Here is a 24,575-nt window from a genome sequence, read left to right on the forward strand (position 1 = left end):
ATGAGATAGCTTGACCCTTGATGAAGAAGACAGTCTGCTTTACAAAGTATGTAATACAAGATATTTAATGGTTTGAACAAAATCACACAAACTAAGGTAAAATATTTACTCTCTGACAAAGCTATTTACTCTTTCATTTTTAAACTTTTATTATATTTGTGAAAATGCTTTTATTGGTTGATATGTTCAACTTATTATGATTCACTATAATCAACACAATACTTATTCAATTCTCAATGTGTTTAATCCATACTTCCATTCTAATACCAGTATTATTAATTGCAAAAATAACTCACTCTGTTACATTTTCACATTTTTACCACTGAATCGATACTGATGGTATTTCATATGGAGTTAGCTTGAACCCTGAGGAAAATAATAGGCTACTTTAGAAAACTGTATCTTTCTGAGTATTAACATTTTTAAATATGGTATATGTGAGCGGCATGCAGATGATGCTGGTGCTATGGTCGGTGACTCTTAGTATCTATAGATAATTCTGTGATAACGCAGATCCAATTTTACTGTGTATTTGGTTCATGATATTGAGTTCCTACACCACCTAGCATAGCTGGAGAGTCTTGGTGGAGCTACAAAAATAAAATCGGAAAGCCCAAGAACCATATTGAAAACTGTTACTATAAGCCTTGCAAAAATAAGTCTGCTTTAGTCCACAATTTTAAGAGAACTCAAATTGTGAAAGTTAATCGAATCCAAAAAAACCCAGAGCAGTCTCATGTCTGCCAGAATTTGAATGCAGAACCATCAGGTGGCCTTAAGAGCTACAGAGAAGTTAGAACAGTCACAAGCCCATTGCATTTTAGATGCTGTGCGTCACATGTCTCTTACAGCTTCCAAGATGCCTGAAGACTCACAATGACAGCATCATTTAAATAAAGGCTGTATGAAAAACAGTGTCTTACTTTTACATCCGGAAGTGGGAGGCTTTAGGTGAGGCTGCATTTGATTATTATCTATTAACTGACTGTTATCATAAATTAGTCATCATAGGGGAATGGATCAAAAATGTATGCACCATAATGCATTAAAGTGGAAGGGAGAAATGGTTGGTATGAGTTACTCTAGTGGCAAAATCTCACATCTGGTACTAGATGAGCCGGAGAAACTCCTAAAAACTTTGCTTCTGCAAGAATGTAATGAATTGAGGCATTATTTAAATATGATTAGCAAATATAATGTGTACTTTCATATTCAACGAACAGCAAAGTAGTAAAGCACATTTATTATATACATGTATACCAGTACTGCATTCATTTTTACACATATGTCTCTACACCAATATATACCCTGACATATTGTGAAATTACTAGCTTGCCTACTCACCATCATTCGTCATAACAAAACTGATATGTGAGCGAAGCAGCAGGTAGCAGCTAGTACATAAATATTTCGGCGATAGATCTGCAAACATTTCTAATTGTGTTGTGTATGCATTTTTTTATATGACAATAAAGGAAAGAGTAATGTTACTGAAAAATTGGTTGAACATTATTTATTTTAGTAGTATATACAAGGATCTTATTCAGTTGCTGCAAGAAGTTAATTTTGAGACTTAGAAATAAGATAAACAATGAATATATTGATCAGCAGTATATGTCAATGATTTTTGTATTTCAAAACATGCAAATATTTGTTGCACATCAATGCTTCTGCATAACAGTTATGAGAATAAGGCACTTAGTTTCCTGTCTTTAAACGGCTTTCATCTCAACATTTCATATCATTCGTGAATGTTTGAAACTCAGTATCTGTGAGCCTGGTAAAGACTGTGCAGTGGTATCCAGTCAACGTCCTCAGCTTCACTCTCCACTTTCTTCTTTATCTTCATGTATTCACTGCAACTTTCATACTATAAAAAACAAAAAAGTTGAAGTTATTAATACATGTGTACCTAAATATATATTAAATGAAAAGCAATAGGACCAAGATTTTTTCAAAGCCATAACTGCCAAATGGGCTACTACAAGAAAATGAAACACCTACAGCCACAGTTGGAGAGACAACATCACAGTTACAAGGTAGTCTGCATAAACCAGTAGTTGGTCACTGAAGCATTGTATATATGGATCATGATAACTCCTTCAGCTTCAACTAAGGCCTGAAGATGGTGCACTGAAGTGCCGAAACTGGTAGCTATACAATAAGTCACATCATAAGGATGGCTGTAGGTGTTTCATTTTCTTACAACAGTGAATGGTCGTATCCCCCAGACCTCCAGGCATAAGAATGGACATACAAAAGCCAAATGGGCTGGTTTAAGGTCCAAGTGACACAAGCCACCACTTGGGCACCAAGGTGGGAGGGCCCATTATTGTACAGGACATATCACGGACAGCAGCAGTTACTTGCAGCACCAAGATGAGAGTGGTGCCCAAATGCAAGATTTGTATACAGCGTGTATCACAAACAGTAGCGGAAACTGACAAAAGTGAAAGTGTTCTAGGGAAAAGGGAAAGGGGGGGGGGGTGCCAAATGGTAGGTCACTTGTGTGGAAAAATGTTCTCAAACTGGGTCTGACTGCCCATATCATGTCAAGACATATCTGTCACCCTGGAAAGCATGAAAGACTGTTGCTGTTACTACTGTTATTACCACTTATGCTATGACTACTCTAACTACTAACTACTATTGCTTCATTTCACCTGCCACTATTACAGTCATAATATGACAGTAAAACTGTTCTCAACCAGACAGTTGATTTGACCATCATAATGCTTTACAAAGCATTGTCCTCTTGGAAAGCATTGTTCTCTTGGAAGCAGATACCATTGCTTTCCAGGAACCTTTGAAATGATGTACCCAACCAAATACGAGCATATACAGTTTAACTTAGACTCCACACCATAGTATAACTTACCATTTTTCACATTAAGAAATCATTACCAGTGACAAAAGAAGTGATAAATGACAGAAAAAGATCCTAAGGCCAATGGGATCGAAACCAAAACCTCTGGATTTACATTCTGGCATTGAGCCACTGAACAACACAATAAGAATTCCCTGTCACTTTTAAAAGAAAATGCACAACATTTGGATTTTTTGTCTACAATGCACTTGTAAGTTGCTATAATCTTTATCTGCATACAGTTCCTAGTATTGTATTGTGCTGCTAGTATGAGAGTTTAACAACATTATTTATGCATTTGTGTAGATTTCAAATACACCTTGATTACATTTGGTACATTTTCTTTCAGTAAGTTATAGTGTTTTTGTATATTTTTAGTCATTGTCTATAATATACCCAACAGTAGGTAACCAGACCAGTTGGTGAACTACAGCTGAATGTTGGCTGTCATGAAGAACGCATACATATGTAAAGTGGATAGAAACAATCTAATTATGAATGGGAAGAGCGATAACAGAGATAAAAAAAATGGCTCCTGTGCGATTCAAGTGCAGTTTGATAGGAGCCAGCTGATTGTTGTTCAAGATTAACAGACTGAAAAATCATATCTATCTTATCTACTTTCTTATTTCAGAAACATAATATAGTATTAATTAGTTGAAAAAGTGTATGCATGGCATTAAGGCACTCCTAAATTAATTATGGTTTTAACTGATAATTTTTATGTTGGTGATATTTCACCCGCAGTTAGCTCATAATATACATGGTCAGTGCCTCCCATTTCCTTTCAAATGCTTTCACTGCTGAAGTGGATTTTTAAAACAAAGAGATACAAGGGGACAAGGAGAAAGTGCTATTTCTGCAATATGAATTAGAGGATTATCCTGTATCATATATATGTATTATGGTAACAAGCTCTACATTAGAAAGTTAATGGTGATGAAGGAGCATGTTTAAGTGAATATGAAATAGACATTGCCGTCCATCCAGGTAATTAATTATTCATGTTGGAGGCAGTAACCAGCATGTAAAAGGTTTCACGTCCAGTGAAAAGGTACAGTAATAATTTTAAAACAATTATGAGAATATTTAAAATTAATCCACGCAGATAGAACTGTGTACAGTATAAGAAATGTGTATGAATAATCAAGTGATAGCTACAAATATGCGATTTGCAGATACTTATAAGTCAAGGATGGTCATGATAATGAGCACAGTTATGTTTTGAGTTTTTAGGATGAATCTCTTGCTCTACAGCAGAAAGTACACTATTTTGAAGCTTCCCGGCAGATTAAAACTGCATGTTGGACCAGGATTTGCACCCAGAGCCTTGCTTTTCATGGGAAATGCTCTTACCAACTTGGGCTATGCATAACTGAAAACTTCTAACAGTAACTTTCCTTTCTCCTGCCTTCCAATGATTTAGTGCCATGTTATTCTCTAACAGTGGATAATCCAGGATGGAATAGTGACAATAGTATGAAATGGAATAGATTGCTACTCACCATATAGCAGAGATGCTGAGTTGCAGACAGACACAACAAAAAGTCTACTAAACATGTAAGCTCGGCCAGAAGACCTTCTTCTGAAATAGACAACATACACCCACACATTCACGCTAATGTAGCTCAGACACACATGACTACTGTTTCTGGCTGCCAAGACCAGACTGTGAGCAACTGTGCATAATGGGAGAAGAAATTTGGGTGGTGGGGTAAGGATGAGGCTGTGAAGGGAGAGCTGGGTATGGGTTGGGGCTGGTAAAGTACTGTTTATGGGAGCATACAGGGATGAGGTGGAAGGAGGGTAGGACAGCTAGGTGAAGTCGGGAGGTTAGATGGGGGGCAAGGGAGGATTGGTAAAGGAGAGAAGTAAAACATTGTGGGTGCACTTGTAGAATAGGAGTGGGAACAGGGGGGGGGGGGGGGGGGTGGTTGAAGGACAATGAGTATCAAAGGTTGAGGCCAGGAGGGTTAGGTGAATGTAGGATATATTGTAAGAAGAGTTCGTATCAGCACAATTCAGAAAATCTGGTGTTGGTAGGAGTTGTGCAGATGGAACTCTCCCTGCAGTGTATCCTGTGTTCCCATAACCCTCATGGCCTCAACCTCCACTAGTCATTGTCCTTCACCCACGTATCCACTTTCCTGTCCACACTGCAGCATTACACATCATTCTGTTCCACCAACGCACCCACAGTCTTGTTATTTCTCTCCTACCGCCCCCCCCCCCCCCCCCCCCCCACCACATGCCTTCCATTTGTATAACCTACTGACTGCACCTAGTTGCTCTACCCTCTCTCCACTTTGTCCCTGTATGCTCCCACAAAAAGCACTTTACTGTCCCTCACCCATACCCTGCTCTCCCTCCCCCTCCTTACCCCTACCACCCAAATTGCTTCTCCCATCATGCACAGCTATTCACAGTCGGGTCTCATCAGCCAGAGGCAGTGGTCATGCATGTGTGAACTGCATTTGCATGATTGTTTATGTGTGTACGTTTATTTCAGATGAAGGCCTTCTGGCTGAAAGCTTACATGTTTAGGTCGACATCTACGTATACTGTATATTCTGCAAACCAATGCGAAGTGCATAATAGAAGGTACTCCTACTATACCAGTCACTAGGGCTTCTTCCCACTCCATTTACATTTGGTGCATAGGAAGAATGACTGCTCAAATGTCTGTATGTGTGCCTTAATTAGTCTAATCTTCTCTTTGCTATCCCTATATGAGTAGTATGCAGGGGGCTGTGGGTATATTCTTTGATTTCCAGCCTAAAGCTAGTTCTTGAAACTTTGTAATTAGGCTTTGACACATAAGATTATGACAGTTGTAAAATTTTAAGTACCCCACAGAAGTGAGCCACATCAAAATGATGCTCCAAATGAAGCACTTATTTTTAAATAAATGCGGAACTGTAACTATTTGGAAAATTGTGCGTGTAGTTATAGAGATGGAAAATGAATATAAACCCTTCTATTTGCGTCACTTCAATTATGTCAATCACTGCTCTGGAGGGTGAACAGATAGACAGTTATCTATAGCAGTTTCCAGTAAGTTTAAGATTATCTGTCATTGGCAAATCTGCCTCAGGTCATAACATGTATACACATCAGTGTATTGGTTGTTTTTCCTCTGTGTCAAAACAATCTTCCCGCAAGAACGTCACAAACATTATGAAGTGATGTTTTTTCCATGATTGTAACTGCACCACTAAGTGGACTAAGCCTGTCAGTATAGACTAACCTTTACGAGCATGTGTCAACACTTCAACACCCGACCTGCTGCCCAGGAGAAAATTAGCATTAAACATTAATGACTTGTTCTTGCCATACATACTTGGAGGTACTAATCAACCTAAAACATATGACCTGTGAGAACTATAATTATTAATCTGCAAATGATGTAAGTACTGATGTAATGTTGTTCAATATACTGTTCTCAGCAACCAATAGAAATATCTGCACACCCATTACACCCTGTGCAATATATACTAACAGTACAAGGACCATTCATCATATCACTATGAACTATGACTAAAGAGAACTATTGATTTGTATGTTGGCATGACCAAGAATTAATAGTAAAGTCCCAGTATGAATAGTTGCAACTCAGGTTTCCTGTACCCACCTACTCTTCCAGTTTGTGTGTTGTGTGTGTGTGTGTGTGTATGTGTGCATGTGTGTGTGTGTCACTGTGAAGTGTATGGCAGAGGATATGTCCCACTGTATCCATTATTAGGCCTGCTTCCTGTTCTGTTCATGTATGGAGCATGGGAAGAATGATTGTTTGAATGCCTCTGTGCATGCAGTAATTATTCTAATGTTATCTTGATGATCCCTATCTGAGTGATACATAGAGGGTTGTGTATTCCTAGTGTCATCATTTAAAGCTGGTTCCAGAAATTTTGTTAATAGACTTTCTCACCCAGATTGTTTATATCTATCTTCTACAGTCTGCCAGTTCAGTTCCTTCAGTATCTCTGTGACACTCTCCCATGGATCAAACAAACTGGTGACCATTTGTGCTGCCCTTCTCTCCATATGTTCAATATTCCCTGTTAGTCCTGTTTGGTATGTATCACACACACTTGGGCAGTATTGTAGGTATGGTCACATGAGTGATTTGTAAGCAATCTCCTTGGTAGACTGATTGCACTTCCCCAGTATTCCGCCAATAAATCGAAGTCTACTACCTGCTTTATCCACAATTGAGCCTATGTGATCATTTCATTTCATATCCCTACAAAGTGTTACACCCATGTATTTGTGTGAATTGGCTGATTCCAACAGTGACTCATGGATATTATAGTCATAGAAAACTACATTTTTTCATTTTGTGAAGTGCACAGTTTTGCATTCCTGAACATTTAGAGTACGTTGCCAATCTTTGTACCACTTTGAAATCTTACTGAGATCTGAGTGAATATTCATGCAGCTTCTGTCAGATATTACTTCATCATAGACAACTGCATCATCTGTAAAAAGCCTGAGGTTCCTATTAACATTGTCTGCTAGATCACTGATATACAACATGAACAACAAAGGTCCCAACACACTTCCCTAGGGTACACCTGAAGTTTCTTCCACATCTGTCAATGATTTTCCATCCAAGATAACATGCTGTGTCTTCACTACCAAAATGTACTCAATCCAGTCACAAATTTCACTTGATACCCCATAACAGTCTACTTTTTACAATAAGTGTTGGTGTGGTATTGAGTCAAATGCTTTTCGAAAATCAAGAAATCCTGCTTCTATGTGATTGCCATGATCCAAAGCTTTCAGTATGTCATGTAAGAAAAGTGTGAGTGTGGTTTCACATGATCCATGTTTTCAAAATCTATGCTGGCTGGCATGGAGAAGGTCACTCTGTTCAAGGTACTTTGTTATGTTTGAGTTAAGAATATGTTCTAAGATTCTACAAGAAATTGATATTAAGGATATTGGACAGTAGTTTTGTGAATCACTTCTACTACCCTTCTTGTAGGTGGATGTGACCTGTGTTTTTTTCATAAAACTGAGCATGTTTTTTTGTTCAAGGAATCTATGGTAGATTATAGTTAGAAGTGGCCAATAGGGATTCCGTTGGACCCGTTGTCCAGTTGTAATGATTTCGGCTGTTTCTCAACACCACTGATACTGATATTTATTTCATTCATCTTTTCATTGGTACAAGGTTGGGACATTTCTCCTGAGTTTTCCTTTGTAAAGGAAAATTTGAAAATGGAGTTAAGCATTTCAGATTTTGTTTTGCTACCCTCCATTTCAGTACCTGTCTCATTCACTAGTTACTGGACACTGACTTTAGTGCCACTAACAGCCTTTACATACAACCAGAATTTCTTTTGGTTTTGTTAAAGATCGTTTGACAATATTCTACTTCGGTAGTCAATCATCGCATCACACACTGCTCTCTTGACAGGTCCCTTGCATTCAAACAAATACTATATGACTGACTAGTTACCTACCCATTCTATGAAGTAAATGAATATTTCAACTGTAATATAATATTGTAACACTTATAACAATGCTGTTGTTTCTTTTAAATGATCAATTGTACTGTATAATATGTGTGTAGTTGTCTATTGCTGTAATGGCTGAATGAAAATAAAATAATAATAATAATAATTATTATTATTATTATTAACTGTTGTATATGTCAACTGTTCTTTTAAACTTGAGCCATAGTTCCTCTACATATTCCTGCCCCGTGCTGAAAGTTTTAAGATCCTCGTTGAAATATGACTTTGCTGAATACATAATCTTTCTGCTTCTTTTAATTGTCCTTTGTACTTTGGTAATCATTGTTGCCACAACTGTGTCAGGGTCACTAATATGAGTTTCAACATGGACATCCTCAAAGAGGTCAAGTCTATTTGTTACTATTAGGCCTAACATATTCCCATCATGAGTGGGGTTCCTAGCTATCTCTTCTAGGTAGTTTACAGAAAGGGCATTTAAAAATGTTTCACAGAATGTCTTATCATGCCCACCACTAACAAAACTGTAATTTTCCCAATTAATTGGTGGATGATTAAAATCTCCACTGATGGTTGGAGAGTTTACATACAAGTGAACCAAGGTTTTGTCTAAAATTTTTACTTATGTCAGGAGATGAGTCTAGTGGGCAATAAGGGAGTCAATTATCATTTTATGCCCACCCTTGATAATGAGTCTTGCCCAAAGAGTCTCACATGCAGCTTCATTTTCTATCTCAGTGGATTTGAGTTTCTTGTTTGGTGCGACAAGTACACCACCTCCATTTACCATTTGCCTACCCTTTTGGTATACACTCAAATTTTCCCCAAAAATGTTACTGCTATCAATTTCAGGTTTCAACCAGCTTTCTGTACCTAGTATTATATGAGCTTCACTGCTTTTCAAGAGTGCTTAGAACTCTGGCACTTTGTTGCAAATATTTTGGCAGTTAACTATTAGGATTTTAATATGCTCACCTTTGGGAGACATTTCTTTCCATCTTACACTGATACTTCTTGGTTGCCAAAAGCTATCATTACCTGGATTGGATAGAGAGATGCCTAATCTAGAAAACCCTTGTGTGCACCCCACACACAGTCAGCTATCTAAGTAGCAGGCTCTGACATGTAGTTGGGGGGGGGGACCTGCAGTTCTAAATCCTGTGGCCTGTCCTATGGCACAGGCCCAGGAAGTCACAGCCTACTGATAGAAAAGTCATGTACTTACTGTTTTTAAAAATTAGACATCCCATCAGGTAACAAAAGTTCTGACAAATTCTAATTTTTCTGAAGTGCAGCACTGATCTTTTTCATTGTAATTTTTGCATTATGTTTATTTTGTTGCAGTCAGTACAGTACAACACTGTCGAATTTGTGTTTATTGCTGATATGTGTGCATTTGTAATTAGATTGTAACAGCCAAATGCCTCACCCCATAAAATATTTGATTTGGAATAAAATATGTGTTTACAGTGCTGGTGTTGGATAACTGGATTATGTCTGTGCATGCATAAGGAATTTAACTCACAGAGAATTTAGGACAAAAACACATGAATGAAACACAGGAATAGATCTTGGAAACCTTATTTTCATAGACTGTGTAGAAGTGATGAAAGTAGCTACCAAAAAACTCCATGTGTGGCATTCAGAAGATAATATTTTAGTAGTCCACCAGATGACATCATGCTGTGCTACATTCTGCTGAAATGGTGCTACACCAGAAATCACCCCTCTCTCACCTTTTTCTGTTTGTAGGCTCTTTGTATCAGCCAATGAAGAGTTTTAACAGAAATCTTCAATAAAAATTATTACACTTGCTATTGTTTATGGCTAAAGCACTGTATGTGGTCATGGTATAATTAAGAGCCAGCACTGATATGGATGAGTGAGATCCTGTTCTTTTAGTAATATCATGGAGATACATGGGTCATCTATGGTTGCTACTAGTTCAATGAGGAACAGCATAATGTCTCATCTGAGGATGGTGGCTAGATAGAGCACTGAAATACACTGAAGTGTCAAAGAAACTGGTTTAGACATGTGTATTCAAATACAGAGATTTGTAAATAGGCAGAATACGATGCTGTGGTTGGCAGCACCTTTATAAGACAAAAAGTGTCTGGCACAGTTGTTAGATTAGTTACTGCTGTTACAATGGCATATTATCAAGATTAAAGTGAGTTTCAATATGGTGTTATTGTCGTCACATGAGTGATGGGACACAGCATCTCTGAGGTAGCTAAGAGTAGGGATTTTCCCATATAATCATTTCACGAATGTACCGTGAATATCAAGAATCCGGTAAAACATCAAATCTCTGACATCGCTGCGGCTGGAAAAAGATCCTGCAAGAATGGGACCAATGGCAACTGAAGACAGTCGTTCAATGTGACAGAAGTGCAACCCTTCTGCAAACTGCTGCAGATTTCAATGTTGGGCCTTCAACAAGTGTCAGCATTTGAAACACTCAACAAAACATCATCAATATGGGCTTTCAGAGCTGGAGGCCCACTCATGTACCCTTTATGACTGCACAACACAAAGCTTTACACCTCACCTGGGCCCATCAACATCAACATTGGACTGTTGATGACTGGAAACATGTTGCCTGGCCAGACAAGTCTCATTTCAAATGTACCGAGTGGATGGATGTGTATGGGTATGGAGACAACCTCATGAATCCATGGACCCTGCATATCAGCAGGGAACTGCCCCATCTGGGGGAGGCTCTGTACTGGTGTAGGGCATTTGCAGTTGGAGTGATATGGGACCCCTGATACATCTAGAAATAACTCTGACAGGTGACATGTACATAAGCATCCTGTCTGATCACCTGCATCCATTCATGTCCATTGTGCATTCTGACAGACTTGAGCAATTCCAGCATAACAATGTGACACCCCAAAGGCACAGAATTGCTACAAAGTGGCTCCAGGAACACTCTTCTGAGTTTAAACACTTCTGCTGGCCACCAAACTCCCTAGACATGAACATTATTGCGCGAATCTGGGATGCCTTCCAACATGCTGTTCAGAAGAGATCTCCATCCTTTCATGCTCTTTTGGATTTATAGACAGCCCTGCAGGATTCATAGTGTCAGTTCCATTCAGCACTACTTCAGACATTAGTTGAGTCCATGCCGCATCGTGTTGTGGCACTTCTGTTTGTTCATGGGGGCCTACACAATATTAGGTAGGTGTACCAGTTTCTTTGGCTCTTCAGTGTATAATTTTCAGTTGAATGCACGATCCAGCTACCACATCCAATGACAATACTACAACAAGTAAATAATTCATAAAAAGCAGCTCTGCTGTTGTTTCTGTTACATTTAAATGTAAAAAAATCTAGAATTTAATCTAAATACCTCTCAGATATTTTTAAAAACTGAAAGCAGTACTTTCCTCCCTTTATGCAATAATTCCTACTTAAAATTTTATGTTAAGTGAGATATGTTGTTCACTACAGTGTCCTTACATCAGGTATCAAGGAATCCATTTTCTCTTCATCTGTTAGTCTAAATGTGGCATATGGGTTGACTTTTGCAGTTATCTCTGGCATCACAGAAGAGTGTCCGGACTTCTGGTCCAGTGGGATGTCACTACTCAAGTAATCTCCTTTGTTTTCAGGTGTGGCAGTTGTATCGTGAACATTCATGCCTGAAACATTCAGGAGAAAAAACATGTAAGCATTTGAACAATTCACCACATAGAGAGATGCTGAGTCACACACAGTGGAAAAGACAGGTTTCAGATAAGGTTCTTCTGAAATAGAAAACAAACACACACACACACACACACACACACACACACACACACACACAACCACTGTCTCCAAGCACTAAAGCCCGACTGTGACTGTGTCTGATATGAGCACCAATCTGCTGGATGGGTAGTAGAGGAAAGGAGGAGGCATGGGGCAGGGAGGGGGACGGCTAACAGGATATGGGTGGAGAAAGATACTGTGCTGCCTGTGTGAGTGTGAGAGATATGGTGGAGACAGGATATGTCTACTGGGTGGAGCATTCTGTGGCTGTGCTGGGGAGTGGATGGGGGCAGGGAAGAGGGGAGAGGAGAGAAGCAGAGAAGGGAAAAAGACTAGTACTACTGTTGTGGGATAGAAGGTGCGATCAGTATTGGAGTGTGAACAGGGAAGGTGGTAGGTTGATGGAGGACAAGGACCAGTGGGTTACAGGAATGACAGATTTGTTGTAGGAAGACTTCTCACCTGTGCAATTCAGAGAAGCTGGTGTTGTTAGGAAGAATCCAGATGATGGTGCAGGCTGTGAGACAGTAATTAAAGTGAAATCCATTGTGTTGGGCAGTATGTTCAACAACTAGGTGGTCGATTTGTTTGTTGGCCACCATTTGTTGGTGGCTATTCATACTGTGTTAGGCAGGCAGTGGAAAAGGAGAGGTACAGAGAAGGGGTAAAGATAAGAGGGTACATTGGTAGAGAGTGCTGCAGAATGAAGGTGAGGGTGTAGGGGTGGTGGAAACTGTGGGGAGGAGGGTGTAGGAATGTTAGTTAATTGTAGGTTGATGCCAGGATAATTTTGGGAGCAGAAAATGTGTAAGGATAAAAGCTCAGCAAAGCTGGTGGTGAGGGGGAGGATCCAGATGGTCTGGGTTATGAAGTGGCCATTGAAATCAAGCTTGTTATGTTCAGCTGCATGTTGTACTACAGGGTGATCCACTTTGCTCTTGGCCACAGTTTGGCAGTGGCCATTCATTCTGGTGAACTGCTGGTTGGTAGTCATACCAATATAAAAAGCTGTGTAATGATTGCAGCAGAGCTAGTATATGACATGGCTGCTTTCACAAGTGTCCCAGGTGAGTGGATTGGACAGGCCTTGTACCTGGGTTTTCCACAGGGATTGGGCTGGGATTGGGAGTGGCATAGGGATGGACTAGGTTGATGTGAAGTTACAGTGGGCAATGGAACACCACTCCTAAAATTGAATTTCCCTCCCATCATGAACTGGTCTACTAGGTACATATGTATCCACTGCATTTGTTTAAACTTGACCCACAATTCACCTATGCTCGTGCCAAGAGGGAAAAGTTCTGAGTCTCTTCTAAATGACATAATTACCTCTTTGTCTAGCTTACTGAACATGTAAATCATCTTTCTTGTTTTAGGTGCCCTTTGTGCTTTAGTAATCATTGTTATTACATCTGCTTCATGGTCACTGACACCTATTTCAAAATTGGCATTCTGAAAGAGGTGTCAAGTCCATTTGTTGCAATTTGATCTAATATATTTCCATCAAAAGTAATGTTCCAAATAATTTGTTCCAACTAGCTTACAGAGGAAGCATTTAATATTATTTTTCAGGAGTTCATGTCACAGCCATCACCTGCAAAACACTATAGGGTGTCCAGCAAAGGAGTCACTGATTTCAAAATTTAATGCCTTGAAAACTAATATCAATAGACGAGTGCAACAAACAGTATGTTTATTGTTAAAGGTGTAAGTATTTGATACAGAAGTTATATAGAAATTTTGAAATAATTTGAAAAGCTACTAACATATGGCACTGTAATCAAAATATGTAGTGCCTATAAACAGTGCACTGTGGCTCAGACCAATCAGTTCCACTGCTGAAATATAAAAGGAGGTTAGTGTACCAAAGGAAGAGGTTGAAATAATGAACTACATTGAACAACTTTTTCTTCCCTGGCACTGGAATACCACAGGTTATAACACAGTCCTACAGAAACAAGGCGTATGTTCCAAACACGATTTAATGTTCCAAACGGAACTGATGCAATAATCATTTGCAAGCTCTTCACCAAATTCCAACAGATAGGCAATGTGGCTGATCATCTACAAGAGAATGTTGGCCACAGGAAAACAGTAGCTACTCCCGGAGGTGTCACCACAGTTTCTGGAATTATTCAGCAAAATCTAAGGAAATCCATCAATTATTGCATAATTACTGGAGCAGGGGTGGATTTGCAACGGCAAATTTCATTGTTCATTTGCACTATCTGTGTACTGCAAGAGGCGCACATTTCAAAAAGATTGTGATGTGATTGCAAAGACTGCTTGCAGAGGATAAGTTTAAATATACATGTTGATATAGTACAAACTGCAGAGCATACAGTGTCATCTGTTAGCAACTTTTCAGACTATCTGAGACTTCTGTGTAACTTCTGTATAAAATTCTTATGTCTTTTGTACAATGCATACCTTCTGTTGCAGTAATCTATTGATCTTAGGTTCCAAGATACTGAATTTGGAGATCAGGAACCCCTTCGCTGGATGCCCTGTAATTACCCCGATAGACTGTGGAAGATTTACATCTCCTCCAATAATGATAGTACAACTGGGGAACACTCATTCCAGTGAACTGAAGGTTTTCTCTTAAAGTTTTTTGTTACACCTGTGGCTGAGTTTGGTTGTTGATGGATAAACAGATCCAATTACAACTTAACACGCACCCATGATTCTAAGTCTAACCTAAACAGTCACGCTTGCAATTTCAATTGCCGTCTTGGTGGTTTCAGTTTTTTAACTACTTTCAGTCACTGTCGAAGCAGGTGGCACACTAGGTTCATTGGTGGAATACTAGGAAAATGCAATAAATCTGCAATGGAAAGTGCTTACAAAACACTTGTGTGACCCATTCTAGGATTTTATTCAAGTTAATAGGACTGGTACCAAATAGGAGTAACAAGTGGTATTGAACATATACAAAAAAGGACAGCACAAATGGTCACAGGTTCGTGTGACCCATGGGAAAACACCATGGTAATGATTAATAATCAGAACTGACAGATGCTAGAAGATGGACACTATTATCCTGTAAAACCTTACTTACAAAGTTTCATGACCCAATATTATGTAAGGCATCTTGGAATATATACCAGCCTGCTATACATATGGATCACAAAGAAAATGTTATACTAATTACTGCATGCCCTAAGATATCTAAGCAGTCATTCTCATATATGGTACAATGAAAAGTATCCTCTGACACGCACTTCACAATGGCTTTACAGAGTATGGATGTAGATATAGATTATGAACATATACTATGTTGAAATGTTGGAAAGGTCTGGTGTGACCATTTGACTTTATGCCGAGCACCATAATAGCTCTCTTTATGATAAGAAAAGCTATAAACACTAACCTTCTGCTGCCTGAAATGTAGTATTAATCTGCAATCTGGGTTTATACATTTTTGTTGACATGCTGTTTTCTTGCTCTACTTTTCTGGAAGTTTATATTTATAATGGGATTATTAGGACAAGATATGTTTATTTTTTCTGAGTCTGAAGAACAGCATGACATATTGTTTTAAGCTAATTATTATAGTTGCTTGTATCATGTCTACCATGATTCTGCTTATTTCACAACCCCCCCCCCCCCAAAAAAAAAAAAAGAAAAAAATCATTTTCTCATTTCAAAATGTGAGGGCAGAAATTGAAGTTTCAAAGGGCATGAAAAGTAACATAACATTCCAAAATATTTTCTTTTACAGTTATATTATTGTGTAAAATTTTAGTAGATGTGAGCTTTTTGTATAGATTTATGTGACATGTAAACAGAAACTATATTTCACACACAGTGAGAACAGCAGAAAGATTTTCTTGGTTTACAATGCATGCAAAAAAAAAAAAAAAAACTTACCTTCACACTTGACACCTGTGTTATTCTGTTTCCTTCGTCTAAAATACAGCAACATTCCTATTCCACAAATAATCCCAGTTAATGCAACAACAGTGATGGGAATTATGGCGCCAAGTTCTTTATAGAAATTCTTACTCCTATAACCTCTATGTCTAATGAGCTCTGGTTGAACAATTTCTGCAACAGAGAGATGTATCTGCATATTAAATATACTTAAGAAATTAAAGAAGAAACTATCAAAAAGAGCACCCTTTCAAAAATAAATGCAGTGCAATGAGTACACTAAAGAACAGCTGATTTGTAAGATTGTATTTAGCCTATTAAATTTCCTTCACAGCTGATACTTTTTTAAAACAAGATTCCATTAATTCATTCTTTCATTCACAAATCATCTACCATAATTCGTATAATGAAGGAGAGTCTTCTCGGATTTGAAACAGGTCATGACATACATTAACAGACAGATGCAGCCACTGTAGGTTACTTGTGTAATGAATAATAACAGTGAGTTATGACTAATGTTAATCTGAATACTCTTAATTATGTGAATTGCTTCTAGGTTACTTTATTTTATAAATGAGCGAAACAGCTACCCTGGGAAAAGCCACTGCAGCTCCTCTTAAGGCACTCAGCTGCAGTTTTCACCTAACAATTCTAACAAAGTATTTATGTCCACTTGCAAATAACACTGTCTGCTGTCTACATACTAAAAAAGTCAAGATGTGTTCCATACAAACATTATAGATATGCTGAAGTTACATCACTGAGTCCAAATATGCTGATAAATTATAGTAATAATGGATAATGAATTTTTTTTTAACATTTGGGAGTTTTCAATGGTCTGCTTAATCTCTATTGGTTATAGACTTTGGCACCAGAGTTAAAGTTCCATTCTGAATCATACATAGGGATATGTAGCCTAAATGGAAATCAGTTTGACTTATAATACTGTGGTTTCAAATTACACAGTTCATACTAAATTCACTCTTGTTATTAAAACAAGGGCCAATAAGGAGTAAATGTGTTGGTACATAAGTGTAAGAATCCCTAGGTCTCTGAAACGGCTTCTACAAAATGTTTGGTATGCCAACTGATCTTTACTTCTGTTATATATATTTAACTCTTATTTGTTTGGAACTGCATAATGAGCTCAGTGTTCATTGGTCATGGGATGGGTTGTTTCATTTCATGTGCTGTGTGTGATGCCTGAACATTGCTGCTGGATGTGGCATACGGCACAAGTGTAGACACAATATCCGAAAAGTCTATTTAAAAACAAAGATGCTGTAACTTACCAAACGAGAAAGTGTGTGTTGTTGATAGGCACAATAAAAAACACACAAACACACACACACAAATTTCAAGCTTTCGGAACTCAAGGTTGCTTCATCAGGAAAGAGGGAAGGAGAGGGAAATACAAAAGGATGTGGGTTTTAAGGGAGAGGGTAAGGAGTAAATCCAATCTCGGGAGCGGAAAGACTTACCTTAGGGGGAAAAAGGACAGGTATACACTCTCACACACACACACACACACACACACACACACACACACACACACACACACACACACGCATATCCATCTGCACATACACAGACACAGGCAGACATATGTAAATCCAAAGAGCTCTTTTGTCTTTCCCTCTCCTTCCCTCTTTCCTGATGAAGCAACCTTGGGTTGCGAAAGCTTGAAATTTGTGTGTGTGTTTTTTTATTGTGCCTGTCAACAACCAATGCTTTCTCGTTTGGTAAGTTACAGCATCTTTGTTTTTATATATATTTTTCCCATGTGGAATGTTTCTCTCTATTATATTCATATCTGAAAAGTCTGTTATACATAGTTGTGTAATGAATATGGCAGGCTGTCTCCTGTTAACTGCTTTGAATAAACAATGGTAATTGGTACGAAACACAAAAGTTGTAGCATATGGAAGGTCACACAAGAATTTGGGTTTCCAACATCAACAGTATCTACGGTGGATCTTCAATATTGCAGAGACAATGTTTCCCACACATAAACTGCAGCACAGGAAGATGACAATTGCCTGACAAATGCTTATCACAGCATTATTACTCTGAGAGATGTGGAACCTAATATAAATGATGAAGCTAATAGAGTAGTCACTAACATCAGCATGTGGCTTTCAGAATTCTTATGCAGAAACCAAATCTCCACCATAGGAATGATGTCCACTATCTCAGTGTTATATTTTGGGGCAACTCTGTGCACTCAGCAAGAATATTCTTAACTTTAAAAAAAAGTACTGATCTCTGGTGTCACTTCGCGAACTTTGCGCACTGTTCAGATGTCTTGGTATTCAGACTTTACCAAACCTGTACATAAATTCCCCAGCATGATATTTGTTGTTGAAAATATTGAATCATTTAGAAGAAACTACAAATTTCATCCAGTGGATACTAGCTGGAATCAATAGGCTTCTAGCCAGAACTGAAAAAACTGAGTGATAAACCCCCATGTATTAAAATCTAAGTTGGAAGGTTTCCTTGTGACTCAGTCCTATTCTGGACAGCAGTTTCTCACAGTACGTGAGAACTTTTCTCTGTAATGTGTTATTTATTCATATTCTCTCTAACAATTTTTTCTTGTTTCAAAATTATTTTATTTGTAAATTTTCTAATCAGCACTCAGCAAATATCATGCTGACTTGTTCTGCAGCAAAGTAGCTTTGGTTCACACAATCCCATGGAATGCAATAAATAAATAAACAAAATAAAAAAATGCATCTTAGGCAATCTACAATTGGTATTCTTCTGTGAGTCAGATAACCACAGATTTGGATGTGGGACATCTGGAACACAATTCTATTAGGATTGCAAGAAGACAAATGCACCACACAAGCTTCAGCAGCAGAGGAGCGACTCACTATTAACGTAACATCCAGATCTTTCCCATAGCTTTTGGCCACTCAGTGTGCGAGTGCCTTTTATCAGTATACTTATGTCTTCAACTGTTGTGACTCGCCGATTATTCAAAGTGCCGCCGCGCAATTATGCACGTCCTCTACGTGCGGCGCTGTCTGCCAGCCATGCAGCAGCTGCGCCACCTAAGCGGCCAGCCGAGCAGTGGCCGCTAGACTGAGACTCAGTGTTTAATCGAATGCTGACTTGTTCATAGGTCCACTTACTCAGTGACTTATATGTGTTGTTGTGTTGTCCGAAATATATGTGTTAAATTTGAAGATTTAGCAATTGGCGCTGAGGATGGGATTTTTTCTTTTCATCATTGACTCACAGGGTTCCATGGCTACTGTCGAGCAGCTCTTGCAAAATCTCCTTGAACAGCAAACGCTTCTAACAGCGGCGATTCGCGATTTCGTCGCGGCGTCAAATGCGGGGCGTTTCTCGTCGTTGGCTGTACCTCCTTTTCCACCTTATGACGAGACGGCGGAAGACTGGTCTGATTATGAAAAACGTCTTTGACAGCACTTCTTGGCATTTCATGTCACGGACGAACAACCATGTAAGTCTCTGTTCCTTTCCTGGATTTCACCTCAAATGTATCGGTTGTTGTCACAACTGGCTCCTTTGAAGGATCCTGCGTCTTTGTCCTTTGCTGAAATGTGCTCCCTTCTGTCTGTCTATTTTCAAAAGCAAATGCATGTGGTAGCCTCTCGTGTTGCCTTTTATCGTTGTCAAAAACAACCCAATCAGTCCTATCGCGCTTGGGCTGCTGAACTTCACGGCCTCAGTCGAAAGTGTCAATTTGTTACTGACGTTCACAAAGAATCCTATGCCGATTCCATGGTACGGGATGCTATTATCCGGTCGGCGCCCGACAAAGAAGTTCGGCAACGTGCCCTTCAGTTGGCGAATCCGACTCTAGATGAAGTTCTCTCCATTGCGCAGTCTTTTGAAATTTCTCGCGCCACTGGGGCGCAAATAGAAGCGTGGGGTGACGTTGGGGAAATACAACCTCTGTGCGCTGTTGACGACGCGTGCGGCGCATCCCCGCCGGCCGACGTGGCCGCAGTACGCTCCCACGCGCAGCCTCGGCCTAGCCGTAAACAACCCACTAAGAAACTGCAGCAAAATCCCCGGCAACTTCCTTCATGTCCACAGTGTTTTACGAAACATTCATGCGAGGATTGTCCCCAACGTTGGGCTGTGTGTCACAACTGCAAAAAGAAAGGTCATGTGTCTTCCGTTTGTAAATCCGACCGCATACACGATGTTCATGAACATGACGTTGATTCTGATTCTGTGTTGTCTGTCAATTGCACTTCTTCCCTTTCAGGGAAGTTATTCCTCACTGTCAAAATCCTTGGTCGAGATGTTCGCATGCAAGTGGATACCGGTTCTGCTGCCACTATAATTAATTCTCAGACGTATCTTCAGCTGGGTTCTCCACTCCTGTCCCCTGTCACTCGGCAATGACGGACGTACAATAAACAGAAGATTTCTCTCTTGGGACAGTTTAATACTGAGGTATCTTACAAATCCGTTGTTCGCACTGTTCCCATATTTGTGGTCGACCAGAGCAACGCAGAAAATCTTTTTGGTTTCGATGCCTTTCGCGTTTTTGGGTTTTCCATAGATGACTCTGTCAATATTGTCTCTGACGCTATTCCTTATGCTCAACTGGATTCCTTGTCGACGACATTTTCGTCCCTTTTTTCTCCTGGGTTAGGCCGTGCAAACGACTTTGAAGCTCATATCACGCTCAAATCTACTGCTCGGCCTAAGTTTTTTCGGGCTCGGCCCATTCCTGTGGCCCTTTGTGATCAGGTAAAATGGGAGTTGGATCGTCTCACTGCTTCAGGGGTCTTGCTTCCTGTCACTTCCAGTGAGTGGTCCTCTCCTGTCGTTGTAGTTGCTAAGCCCAATGGTGATATTCGTCTCTGTGGTGATTTCAAAGCTACTGTAAATGCTCAATGCCTCATCGACACTTACCCTATGCCCCGTCCCGAAGAACTGTTCACTAAACTCGCTGGAGGACAGTATTTTTCTAAAATTGACCTGTCGGAAGCTTATCATCAACTTCCTCTCGATGCTGCTTCCCGGCAGTTTCTGGTCCTTAACACGCCTTTCGGCCTCTATCAATACCAACGCTTGCCATTCGGGGTTGCTAGCGCCCCTGCTCTTTTTCAGTGATTCTTGGAACAATTATTGCTCCCTGTCCCGGGGTGTATCAATTACATGGACGACATAGTTGTCACTGGCTCCACCACTGAAGAACATCTTCAAAATCTCCGTACACTTTTTAATGTCTTACAGACTGGCGGTCTTAAGTGTAATTTTCAGAAATCACAATTTTTTCAGGCATCTATCACGTACTTGGGGTTTCAACTCTCTCAGGATGGTATTCGTCCACTTCAACACACTGTTGCTGCGATCGATGCCCTTCCTCGCCCTACATCTGTTAAGGAACTGCAGGCCTTCTTGGGGAAAATAGCATACTATCACAAGTTTTTACCATCTGCGGCGTCGGTGGCTCAGCCGTTGCATCGCCTGTTGCATAAAAACGTGCCTTTTCACTGGTCCGCGTCAGGTGACGCAGCTTTCCAGAAATTAAAGACTATGCTGAAACAGGCCCCATGCCTGGCTACTTATCGACCTGGCCAACATCTTGTTCTTGCCACAGACGCCTCTCAATACGGGGTCGGTGCAGTCCTTGTGCACCGTTTTTCTGACGGTTCGGAACAACCCATCGCTTATGCCTCCAAAACGCTCACGGATGCGCAACAAAAGTATTCTCAAATTGAGAAAGAAGCTTTGGCCATCATTTATGCTCTTCGTAAGTTTGGTGTTTTTCTCTATGACTCAAAATTTCATCTTGTTACGGATCACAAACCACTTGTTTCCTTGTTTCATCCATCAACGTCACTTCCCGACAAGGCTGCACACCGCCTCCAGCGTTGGGCTCTTTACTTGTCCCGTTTCAATTATGAGATTCATTTCCGGCCAATGGCTCAACATGCGAATGCTGATGCTTTGTCTTGACTTCCCATGGGTCTGGATCAGGCATTCGATAGGGACAAACTTTTGTGTTTCCACCTGGATGTTGCCGAGCAGCGGGTTGTGGACGGGTTCCCCATCACTGAGGACAGGCTGGCGGCTGCTACGGGTTCTGACCCTACCCTCTCCCGGGTTTTACGCTGTATTCAGAAGGGTTGGCCCGATCGCCCATCCGCTAAGACTTCTGATCCGTTGCGGAACTACTACACTTTGCGCTACCGCCTCACGGCTAGGGATGGTGTTATCCTCCTCTCCACTGACAATGCTTCACTGCGTGTTGTGGTACCTGCGTCTTTGCATGCTTCAGTCTTGCGCCTCCTTCACCAGGGGCACTGGGGTGTGTCTCGCACAAAATCTCTGGCATGCCGTCATGTGTACTGGCCTGGCATCGACTCTGAAATCGCACACATGGTCACTGGCTGCGGCCCTTGTGCGTCACAGGCCGCTGCCCCGAAGTCATCTTTGTCACCGTGGCCTTCGTCTGAGAAGCCCTGGGAGCATATTCATGCTGACTTTGCAGGACCCTTTTTAGGTACTTATTGGCTCCTTGTAATTGACGCCTACTCTAACTTTCCTTTCATTGTCCGTTGCACGTCACCTACCATCACGGCAACCACCAGTGCTCTCGCCCGCAGTTTTTCTTTGGAAGGCCTCCCCTCTACTCTTGTTACTGATAATGGTCCGCAATTTGCCTCTTCTGACTTTGCGGATTTTTGTGCTCGTCATGGGGTTACGCATGTCACGGCCCCGCCGTTCCATCCACAATCCACCGGTGAGGCTGAACGACTGGTCCGCACATTTAAGGCTCAGATGTGGAAACTTCTTCTGCTGCTGATGATGCGCTTCTCCAGTTCCTGGCATCTTACCGTTTCACCCTCATGGGCGATGACAGCCTGGCTGAGCTCTTACATGGCCGACAGCCCCGCACGCTACTTCATCTTCTGCAGCCTCCCACCTCACGGCCGCGGGTGCCTTCACTTGGCCGGTTCACCGCCAACGACCTCGTCTGGGTACGGGGATATGGCAGGCGGCCAAAATGGAGACTGGGCCGCATCTTACGACACCGTGGCAGATGCCTGTATGAAATCCAGATGGACACGGGTGTTGCAGTGCGTCATTCGAACCAGCTTCGGCCTCGGGTGCCAGCAACGCCTGTTCCGAATGCCGCCACACCATCTTTGGCTCTACCTGATGCTCGGGATCTTGGCATCTCTCAATACTCACAACGCAGCCCTCTCACCGTCATCACGATGCCAGCACCAGAACGGACGCCACCAGGAGACATGCCCATGCAGGAACCGGAGGACCATCCTCTGTCAGAGTACATCTACTCGCCTCCTCCTCCAACGGACGCCAACACATCGCCCATGTCTCCTGTCATATCAACTGGACTTGCCGCAACGGGCAGATTGGTGCATGTGGCCCCAACAGATTCGACCCCTACATCTCCTGTCATCTCGACCCGTTATCATCGGGGACACTTCCGTCCGTACGGGAAGCCTCCTCCTCGAGACTTTACGGCGAGTCAAACAACGCCTATGGACGTTAGCCATCTCCAGGACACCTCCATCAAGACCAGTGCAACCATTTCAAAGGGGGGAAAAATGTTGTGACACGCCGATTATTCAAAGTGCCGCCGCGCAATTACGCACGTCCTCTACGTGCGGTGCTGTCTGCCAGCCATGCAGCAGCTGCGCCACCTAAGCGGCCAGCCGAGCAGCGGCCGCTAGACTGAGACTCAGTGTTTAATCGAATGCCGACTTGTTCACAGGTCCACTTACTCAGTGACTTATATGTGTTGTTGTGTTGTCCGAAAAATATGTGTTAAATTTGAAGATTTAACACAACAAACATCATAGTTTTTGAAGAGTCCTTTTGGGATGTCTGAAAGGTTTTCACAGTTTACAAGTGTTCTGAACAACAAATTTTATAATATATAGGAGATCATGATTTGCAGTAATTGTGAATAAGTGACATATCATGTCGTACTATTTTTCCCTTTCAATAGGAGTATATATCGACTATATTTATCATAAAATAATGCTACTGTTAAACTTTCTTCATAACCATAGCGTGAAAACACTTCGGAGAAATGGTAGAACTTGTGCCAAGTTATCTGTTCTCATAAAAAGTATCTCATGTTTGGCTGCAATATACTGAAATTCCAAAAAAACTGCTGATAATACCTGTGGCGTGTCAGATTCATAAATTAAAAGAGAATCAGCAATCTCGGAATAAAGTTATTTGCTTACTATTCTGTAACATACTGCACCAGGCATAAATTTTTACTGTTCTGTAAAATATTGCACCAGGCATAATGTAGCCCCACTGTGTTTGCTGTTCTCAGGCAGGGAATGAGTTGGTTACTCCATGTTCCATCATTAGCTGTCTGCCTGAATGTAAGTGGCATTTCACTGTTGAGCTTAGGTGACCTGTACAGAGTACACATGGACCAAGGAATGCTCAGGATTGGATTAAATCTGATCCAGTTTTCGTTCCATAGACCAAAAAAAGAGATGGTTCCATAGTTGTGGAACATGTCAGAAAGTATAACATAGAAAACATAAAACATTTGAATATAATACTCACTACACTGGTCATTTGTCAGGAGATTGTCAAAA

The 24,575-nt window shown here is 40.7% G+C and overlaps 1 protein-coding gene across 1 annotated transcript in view; it reads right to left on the reverse strand.

Moving 5' to 3' along the window:
* Positions 1-1,614: 1,614 nt before the first annotated feature.
* LOC124613275 (Down syndrome cell adhesion molecule homolog) overlaps positions 1,615-24,575 on the reverse strand; it is a 40,640-nt gene continuing 17,679 nt past the window's right edge. The window contains exons 4-6 of the mRNA XM_047141968.1: positions 15,982-16,158; positions 11,821-12,002; positions 1,615-1,870 (exon numbers count right to left, since the gene is read on the reverse strand). Coding sequence (XP_046997924.1) covers positions 1,763-1,870; positions 11,821-12,002; positions 15,982-16,158 — 467 coding nt within the window. The 3' untranslated portion in view covers positions 1,615-1,762. The remainder of the gene's footprint in view (positions 1,871-11,820; positions 12,003-15,981; positions 16,159-24,575) is intronic.

The sequence above is a fragment of the Schistocerca americana genome, chromosome 4 (assembly GCF_021461395.2).
Source record: "Schistocerca americana isolate TAMUIC-IGC-003095 chromosome 4, iqSchAmer2.1, whole genome shotgun sequence".
NCBI classification, from domain to species: domain Eukaryota; kingdom Metazoa; phylum Arthropoda; class Insecta; order Orthoptera; family Acrididae; genus Schistocerca; species Schistocerca americana.